Genomic DNA, 9,764 nt, shown 5'->3' on the forward strand with positions numbered 1-9,764 from the left:
CCCTGGGGAGCCCCCCTGCCTGACTCAGTGGGCTCAGGGACCAAGCTCTGTCATCTGGGGCCCAAGGCCCTATGTGACCCCTCCCAGACCTGTCCTTCAAGAATGTCCCCGTGGCCTGGGCACCCCTGACCCACAGCGGGGAGCAGAGAGCCGCGGGGAACAGGGGCCCTGTGAGTGGGTGCGCAGTCCCAGGGGCCTCTCCGCGGCCTCTCGCCCACACCCCCAGGCCCCACCCACCACCCACAAGGGGCCGCTTTGTAGCCCCAGGGGCTGCCTTCCGGATCTAATTAGTTCCCAGGATGGCTCCCTGCCTGTGTTTTTCTTTTTCTTGAAAACATGCCTGTCCCGGAGTGAACTGTCTCCCTGCAGCCAAAGACGGTGACTTCAGATCCTGCTGCGGCTCCCGGGGTGGGGTGGTGGGGAGGGGGGACCCCTGCTGTCTGCGACCCCCAGCCTCCCGTCCCTGGAACACAGGGCTGAGGGCTGCAGCCAGACCTCCACTCCACGGGCCACGCCAGCCCAGGCTCCGGGCATTTGGGCTTTGGGGACTTTTCACAGCCGCTCTGCAGGGCAGGGATCGTCACGATTGTACAGACGAGGAAAAAGGCTCAGAGAGGTCAGGGCACCCAGCAAGGCTGGCAGCCAGGCCCCTCGACCCCTGACACGTCTCTTTCTCCTCGTTGGTCCTTGTCCAGGGTGACGGGCTGTCTGGCTCCCAGGAGAGCCTGGCATGGCCCGTCCTCAGCTTGGGGTCAGCCCGGCTCCTCTGGCTGTGAATCCCACTGCGGTTGCGGCCAACGCCACGGAGCAGAGGGCTCTGCCACCAGCCTGTCTGCACTTTATTGAAGGGGCCCACAGGCCAGGGAGGACTCCGGGCCGCCTGCAAGCTAAGGTGGGGTCAACCCCCTGGTCTTCCTCTTACAGGAAGCCTTCCCTGCCCTACTGGCTTAGCAGTTGACTCCTCTGGGCTCAGGGTCCTCAGCTGTGACGTGGGGGTTAAACGAGGCCAGGGGAACCCCCGTGGGTAAGGCCTGGCACGTGGCAGCCTTTCTGCCAACGCTGCCTTCTGGCTCCTTCCCACCCTCAAAGGCTCTGCTTCCCTCTCATAAACTCCATTCATGTCAGAAACGTCCACTTGGCAATGTTTAGGTTTGTTCCCACTAATGCCTGTTAGCCCTTACACTGGGGTAAATTATCTCATCAATTGTCAATGATCCAGGGAGGAGGGTCTGTTGTCCCCCCTTCACAGATGGGGAAGCTAAAGGTGTGGAGAGCCTAGACTTGCAGGGCCTCATCATGGGAAGTGGTGGAGCTGGGGCAGAACTGGGTCTCAGTCCTGGTTCTGCCAGAGGACTAAAGCATACGGTTGGGCAGGTTGTGCACTGCACAATTCCGGGGGGCCCCCTGCTACCCTCTGCAGCAGACCTGGCATTCTATTTGAGAGGCACACACCCACATGTCCTGGCCATGTCTGTGCTACTCTAGGGCAAGGAGTCTGTGCTTTCACTCTTCTTCCAACTATTCAACACCTTCATCAAAACTAAGCTGGGAGGCTACTTCCTCAAGGTGCTGGAGGCTTGCCTGGTGTACAAGGACAGTCAGAGGGACCAGGCTCAGGGCAGAGCTGTCCCTTCCCACCTGATGACCTCGGGCAGGCCACTGTACCTTGCCGGGGTCTTTTCTTATAAAGGCCATGACAAACACATCCAGACACGATGGGCATTTAGCCTGCAGCACAAGGTCTCACCCTTGGCCCTGGTAAAGCCTGCTGGCTTCCCTCCATCAGAGCAGCTAGGGAGGAGGTGGCTTTCAGTCCCTCCGGTGGGACTCAGCCAGCAGCCCACCGCTCCACATCCGGTTCGCACGAACCCCGGGCTTGCAAGGAGGCCACGTGACTCTCTGCTTTTGGCAGCCGAGGGGGCATGTGTCAGGCCAGGTGGACGCCGTCAGCGGTTTGAGCCAGTCACACCTGAGCTCCGGCTTCCCCGGCACAATGGTCGCGGCGTGACGGACTCGGGGCAGTTCATCCCCCAAGTGGCTGGGTGGTCCCTGTCGGGTCCCCTTGGGATGTGGACTTGAAGCCCAGCTCAGACCCAGAATTGGACGGGGTGGGGGTGGGGCTCCATGGGCCCTGCAGGTCATGGAGGGGGCCCCACAGTCTGGAGGGGCAATAAGCCTGCGGCCCTGCCCCAAACACCGACCGTCCCCTCTCAGTGATGCAAATAGAGCAACACGGCACCAATGCAGGGACAGAGCCACTCGCCAGCCAGGCTTTTGCCATGGAAGCCCGTCCCCCACTGGCCACTCTCCCTGCCAGAACCCACGCCAGAACCTAATCAGAGCCCTCCAAACCTGCTCTTTCAGGAAAGGCCTGGCCACCCACCTGCCCTGCCCCTGCCCCCCTCAGTCATGAGCTCCCAGAGCCTCTGGAGCCTGTCCCCCTCAGCTGTCAGCCAAGCTCAGACCCACTCAGGCACCAGACTCCCACAGTCTGGGCCCCTGTACCCTGCTCTGCACACCTATTGCCCATGAGCTTCAGGGGTCTCTCGTTTCCTGAAGATGGGCCACCCTCACGGCTCCTCCAGCCTGTGCTCAGCGTTTCCTGCTATCCTCCTCTGCACGGGCTCTGTTTGCATCTGCCATCTCCATGGCCGTTTAGATGCTGCCTCCTCCAGGAAGCCCTCCCTCATCACTCCCCCTCCCCGTCCCAAAGATGGGTTCTCTCTCCCCCTGAGTTCCACCCATTTGTCCTTTGTCCCTCATGGCACAGATGATCAGGGATTTCACAGGGACTCGGCTGGTGATGGTGGTGGTGGTGGACAGCAAGCAGAGCCCAGGAGGTACTGAGCCGGCAGGCTGCAAGGGAAGTCCTGCTTGGTCCCCAAAGGCAAGTGGGAGTCCCGTGTGGAGGTTCATGGGAAGGGGACAGCCTTGGGGAAGACAGGACCAGATGGAGTGCTGTGGGATCCCAGCGCACCTCCAGAACAGCTTTAGGGAGCACGGTGGGGTGAGGGTGCCATCCAGGCCAAGCCCTGGCCGGGAAAGGATGGCGGCACAGCACTCCAGGCCCTACGCTCCTCCCGGCCGGACCCCTGGCTCCTCACGGGTTCTCAGGAGTCGCCAGAAGCTGCAGTCAGCCCCTGGTCTGGGCGGGGGAGGGGAGAGGTGGAGGCCCCGTGAGTCCCGAGTGCAAGGCCCGGGAAGCCGCTAAGAGGATTAAACACCGAAAGTCAACAAAGCTCTTAAATAAACAGAGCCCAGAGTCTCCACTGGCACCTGCTCTGGGGCTGAACAATAAAAGCCGATGATTAAATGCCACGTTGTGAATTGCCCTCCAGGCTTCTTGCTGGGAAAATCCCACGGACAGAGTTGGACAACGAAGCGACTGAGGACGAATGAACCGCCTCGGGGCTTGAAATTCTGACTTAATTGCAGCCTCGCAGGCCTCCTGGTCTGCAGCTGTGGGCGGAGGCTGTGAAAAGGGACACCTCTGCTCCACGCAGACGCCGCGCTCTTGGATTTACTCTCCCGCTGATGGATACTCATCCCCAACATGTAGCGTCTGCCTAGCACAGACATGGGAAGGTGCACAAGCTCCCCGGGTAGGTAGTGAGCCCACCATCACTGGGGGTATGCAAGGAGGGAACACCCACCACATGGGCTGGCCTTTCATTCCAATGGCACCAAATGAGCCCAGCTGCTGGACCAGGCCCACAGAGAACAAACAGACCAGACGTCCGCAAGATGAAAATAAGGCATTGAGTCAGAGAAGAAATGGGAGGTGGTTCAGAGGAGTCCCCAAGGTGTGCCGTGAGGCTAATGAAGGGGATTACCCAGGCAATCAGGGGGGGCCGCTCATCCAGGCTAAGGCAAGTTAAGGACTCAGTCCCACGAAGGTGAGGGAATGGGAATTTGGTGCAGCCGACATCGCACGTGCAAAGACCCTGAGGTGGAAAGGAGACCAGTGTGGCTGGAGCAGGGGAGGAGACGGTGTTGGAGGGGTGGGCAGGCCCAGGCGGCACAGGGGTTTGGGGGTCAGGGTAGGCGTTGGGGAACTGCTGCAGAGGTCCCACCTGTGACGGGCAGCACAGATTCATCCTGGCCGCCGTGTGAAGAAGTGACCAAGGGGAGGATGAGGGAGGCGGCAAAGGTCCGCGGAGGCCAGCGTGGCCTGAGGGACCCTGCGGGGAACATCTCAAGGTCGAGCTGAGGACCCTCCTGCAGACAGGGAGTGAGTAATGGGGGGAAGTAAGGGGTCAAAGGGTGACGAAGGCTTCTGACCTAAACTCCCCAGGGGTGGTCCTGTCGGTTGAGGGTAAGGGCCAGCTGAGACACAGGGCTCCGGCTCAGGGAAGGAGGGGGCTGGAGACAGGACCCTGGGTGCATCCAAAGGCAAGTGAGGGTGGAGCTGCAGGACTCACGTCCAGGGGGGAAACGCTGGAGACAGTAGCCCTTTACCTGCCGCTACACGTGGAGGTCACCCGGTGATTTCTGACCAGGCCCCAGGGAGGCTGGGGGGTGGGTAACGCTGCCAGGATGCTCTATAGAGGTTGAGCCTGTTGGTGCTGGAGACCCAGGCCTGACCCTGACCCCAGACCTCAGGGGCCCGCCGCCCTGCCTGCAGAAGAGTGCCAGCCAGACCCGGGCCAGGCCCGCCTCGGTCATTTCCCCGCCGAGTGACCTCAGCCCCATCACTTGGCCCTTCCCAGCCTCTGTTAGCACATCTGGGGTGCATGAGTAAGGAACGGATTCGCCAAGTGAGATGGCGCCGGTCGGAGCCTGGGACCGGCTCCAGTCCCACAGGGGCTGGACTCTGCCCCTGCCTCGCGGGAAGCCGGGTGTCTGAGGTCCCTGTGCTCCGGTGGGCGCCGGGAGCAAGGGCGGGCGGCGCAGGGACCCGCTGTGCAAGGCGCCCAGGGGAGGCTGGGCCCGTCTGGCCCCGCCCACAGAGGCCGCCCCGCCCACAGAGGCCGCCCCGCCCACCGAGGCAGCCCCTCCCCGCCCTCCGGTGGCCTCAGCCCCTCTGGGTGCCCCCTGCCCCCTGGGGCTCTGAAGGCAGGGCTTGTGGTCTGCGCGCCCGCCTGGTGCGGCCGGTCCCTCTGCCTCTGCCCGGCTCCCCGTCTCCCTGCATCCTCCCCATCCATATGTCCAGAGAGCCCAGGTCACCTCCCAGGCTCAGCACCGGAGCTCCGCCTCTGGGGAGCCTCCCAGGCCTCGCCAGGTGATGGAAAGGGCGGTGGGAGGCGTCAGAAGCATGCTTATCATACACAAAATACACGGACTGTCGGTCCACCGCTCATTAGAGGCACGTGTCTGCTTGCTGGAGCTCATTACTCTCTGCACCAATTCCCCAAAACTGAGCAGTCATCCCACTTTACAGATGAGGAAACTGAGGACAAGGACCTCGCAGGCGGCACCGCGTTAGTAGGAGGGGCAGGGACGGCCCCAGCTGGTGACCTTCACTCAGCCCCTGAGCCCTCTGCGTCTGCCTGTGGTCACCAGGTTACTGTTCTCTGCTCAGCCTCCCGTGTCTCCCCCAGCATCTGAGTTTCTCCAGGACACAGCCAAGCTCTGCCTCATTGCAGGGGCCTTGTTACCACCCCACGGCCAGCAGGAAACACAGAGCAGGGGCTTCGCAAGCCGGGACTCCATCAGCCAAGAAGAAAGGTTTCACGACGTCCCTGGTGGTCCAGTGGCTAAGACTGTGCTCCCAATGTAGGGGGCCCAGGGTTCAATCCCTGGTCCGGGAACTAGGTCCCACTTGGGACAATTAAGAGCTCACCAACCACAACTAAAGATCCCCTGGGCCTCAACTAAGACCCGGTGCAGCCAAGTAAATGAACATTTAAAAAAAGAATACAACACTTAATAGTTATTAAAGAAAATAAAGCCTTCAAAATGCCTAGACCACCTCCAACCCACTCCAGCCCCTGGCGCCCTGGAGCCTGACTCTAAGAGCATCCACTACTTGGGAGAGTTGGCTTTGGGGGGTGCCCACGCCAGGCCCAGACTGAGCCCTCTGCCTGTCTGACCCGCCAGCATAGCCTGAGATGGGCCCGCTGGCTCTGAGCCCCAAGGCAGAGGGTGCGGTGGGCGCACAGTAAATGATAACATCCCCCCCGCCAAGACATTGAGCGGCCCCACGCCCCCAGTCTCCTGGGCACAATCCAAGCACAAGTCTGACCACATTACCCTCACTTCTCTTAAAACCTTTCAAAGGCTGTCCCATATAATCATGGCTAATCCCACATAATGCTTCCCAAACCAGGCTCCCTGGAACCCCGCGTGCCTGGGGGAGGTCCCGTGCATTCTCCCAGGAAGGAGCTCTTTGCTGAAGTTCTCTTGGGAAACCCTGGGTTTTTACCATTTTGGGGTTTTTTTGTTTTTGTTTTTACCTTGGTGCAGGTTTTCTCAGGAGCTCTGATAGACTCAAGTTGAGTGTGACTCCCCACTGCAGGGCTGGAGTTTACTTTCCAGAACTTTTGGGCCCCAGGACACTTGTTTTCAGAATCCAGACCCGATTTGGGAAGCCTGGTCTAAGGGTGAAGTCTAAGGTACAACCTTCATGGGACATGCGTGGTCCTGTCCCTACCAAGCTGTCCAGCCTTGGGTGTCACACATGCACACACGCATATGCATGCACACATACACACATGCACGCACACACAACCACATGCACACATGCAGACACACGCACATGCACGCATACACACATGCACACGTGCACACACACACAAGTGCACACACACATGCACACACGCATATCCATGCACATACACATGCACGCGCACACACCCACGTGCACACACACATACACACAAGTGCACACACACACATACACACATGCAGGCACACGCACACACACACAAGTGCACGCACACATGCACACACATGCACACATGCATGCACACACACATCCCCCTGCACACTAGCTGCTCTGGGCTGCATGTTCTCCCCGACCCAGTTCACCACACACGGTAAGGTCTCCATGTGGCGGTTCACACTGCCTTCTCTTCCCAGGAGAGCTAGCACTTCAGCCCCTCCAGGCTCCCCGGCCCCCCAGGCAGCCCTGTGCCCCATGGCGGAGCCCGTCCTGGGGGTTATCGTCGCCCCGGCTGCTGCAGGCTGAGGACACACACAGAGCCTGATTCCTCTCGGTTGCTGTGAACTCAGTGCAGGGTGTGCCCTCAGAGCACTGAGGAACCAACGCTGGAGCCTGCCTTCCCAAGAGATGCCCCAGACGAGCATGGGCACAGCAGGGTTTTCTAGCATTTTCTTTCACAGGGTCAGCCTGTGTGGCAAGAAGCCATCTGGAGCCAACCCCAGGCTGGGGGGGCTACTCTAAGGTTGGGCTTCTCCAGTGGCTCAGCAGTAAAGAACTGGTCTGCCAAGGCCAGAGATGAGAGATGTGGCTGCCATCCCTGGGTGGGGAAGACCCCCTGGAGGAGGGCATGGCAACCCACTCCAGAATTCTTGCCTGGAGAACCCCATGGACAGAGGAGCCTGGCGGGCTACAGTCCATGGAGTCACAAAGACACGGCTGAGCCACTTAGCACGCACGCACGCGTGCTCTAAGCTTTGATGGGACTGAGAGATTTCTTACCCCACAGCGTGTCCCCACGGAGCCCCCACACACAGTCCAGAGACCCCACACGCTGGCTCACCATTACTAAATGACCTTCCAGAGACGCATTTTAAATGCAGTACAAAAAAAGAGAAAACACTACACGTGGTTCATCCGCGTTTGAATATTGAGACATCAGGGCCAGGAAAGAGTGCTTTGCATCCAACACCCAGGCAGGGCAGGGATATGGGGGCCAGGGGAAACGAGACACAAGGTGGGTACATTTTAATGAGGCTGGAGAAATGCTGGGCGGACCAGGCCCCTTGGGGTGGTCAGAGAGCCCCTGGTCTCACCACTGTGGGCTACTTCTGTGACCTTGGGGACAGCACTTTACCTCTCCCCGTCTGGGTTCCCCGACCAGAAGACCAGAAGCCTGGTGAGATGATCTCTAAAAGAAAAAGTCACTTGTTCCCTGGGGAGCGCTCCGCTGTGGCTCTGAGCCCCGTTTCCCAGGAGACGCTTCTTCATCCCCCATCCCACCCCCACCAGCGACGCTGGTGCTCCCTCCCCGGCCGGCGGAGCGCTTACCCGATGGGCAGGCGCCCTTCTGCAGCTGGCGCACGGGCGTCCCGGAGAGCTGCAGCGCGCGGCGGCTGGCCGCCTGCAGCGCGCACACGTTGGCATAGGTGTGCCCGTCCGTGCCACACACGGCGTGCGCCCAGCGGCAGCGACACAGCCCGCGCACGCACTCCAGGCTCTCCCCGCACGGCGAGTCGACGGGGCGGCCGCACGGCTCGCCCTCGGTGGCGGCGCAGACGAGGCAGCAGTTGCAGAGATCCGGCACGTAGCCGCCGGGGCAGCGGGGGCTCGGGCACCGCGACACATCGCAGCGCGCGGGGCACGACTTGGCCGGGGGCTCCCGGGCCAGCGCCAGGGCGGCCAGCGCGGCCAGGAGCAGCGCCCGCGCCTGCATGGCGGACCGGCCGGCGGCGGGCGGCAGCGCGGGGGATCGGCCCCGGGAGGGGACGCGCACGGAGGCCGCGGCTCCGAACGCCGACGGAGGGAACGCGGCCACCTGCGCCGGCGGCTCGGGCTTAGGCGAGCGGGCGCCGGGACCGCAGGGACATGCCCGGGGCGCGGGGAACGCGGCGGCGAGGGGGACTGGAGAGGCGCCCCGTGCCGGCCCGGCCGACGGTCTGCGGGGCAGCCGGCCCCCGCCGCGTTTTAAGGCGCCGGCCGCCCGCCCTCGCAGAAATGGGGCGGCCCGGCCCCTCCGCCAGCCCCGCCCAGGCCCAACTGCCGCCCCCCTCCACCCCCGCGCCCGGCCTTCCGGGCCTGGACCCACCCGCGGCCAGAAGCTGGGCCTGCCTGGTCTGGGAAACCGGGTGATGGCTATGCAACGGGCCCCCACCCCCGGGTGTCAGGGGCCTTGCAGGGGAGGAGCCACCCCGCGTGCAGGCCGCGGGCACCACCCCGGGGAATCTGACCCGGCCCAGTTCATGTCCCAGTTCCAGTGACCTCAGCTACTCCCCCTGGTCCCCCCCAGCTCCCCCTTCATAGAATGGGCAAGGCCAGACCGTTAGTCCCCTCCTCCCCAGCCTGTCTCCTCTCCCTCCCCTGGGTCCCAGCGACTCCCCCCCCCCATCCCGGGCCTCCTGGGCCTGGGTGCCCTCAGGACACACAGGCCTGGCCCCCTCCATGCGGGTGGTTGAGGTGGACATCGCCCCTCTTGGGGAGACACTGGGGACAAACCTCCAGGAAGCGCCCACACCCCAATGTCCCAGGTCCTTAGAGCTTGGAGGAGTTGCTCCCCCAGGCTCCGCACGAGGTCTGTCTGGTTCCCGCCGAGCTCTTGGTGCCCTGGGACCCTGGTGTGGTCACCTGAAAGCCCGGTGCCTCAGTTTCCTCTCTGGGAAAGGGGAAGGTGTAGGGCTGTGCCGTATAGGGGGCATCCTACACCTTGAGGGGTGGCGCGCAGTCAACCCACAGGTGGCATCCCCCTGATTATTCTGCACACGTTCTCGGGAAAGCCGTTCCAGGCCCGGGGCCCTGCCCCGAGGGCCCAGAGCCTGGTGACCCAGCTGCCTGCAGTGTGACCGGGGCTGTGGGGGGGTGGTGTGGGCCAAGGAGAGAGCGGATACAACCCTCTTTGGAGGTGAGCTTTACGAGGGTGTAGTGGATGCCGTAGTGGGCCTGGGGG

General features: G+C 62.3%; 1 protein-coding gene across 1 annotated transcript in view; it reads right to left on the bottom strand.

Annotated features, from left to right (window-relative positions):
- The window catches only part of HTRA3 (HtrA serine peptidase 3), a 29,548-nt gene extending 20,662 nt beyond the window's left edge, over nucleotides 1-8,886 (bottom strand). The window contains exon 1 of the mRNA XM_043906085.1: nucleotides 8,153-8,886. Coding sequence (XP_043762020.1) covers nucleotides 8,153-8,537 — 385 coding nt within the window. The 5' untranslated portion in view covers nucleotides 8,538-8,886. The remainder of the gene's footprint in view (nucleotides 1-8,152) is intronic.
- Between the last annotated feature and the right edge of the window lie 878 nt (nucleotides 8,887-9,764).

The sequence above is a fragment of the Cervus elaphus genome, chromosome 6, assembly GCF_910594005.1.
Source record: "Cervus elaphus chromosome 6, mCerEla1.1, whole genome shotgun sequence".
Taxonomy (NCBI): domain Eukaryota; kingdom Metazoa; phylum Chordata; class Mammalia; order Artiodactyla; family Cervidae; genus Cervus; species Cervus elaphus.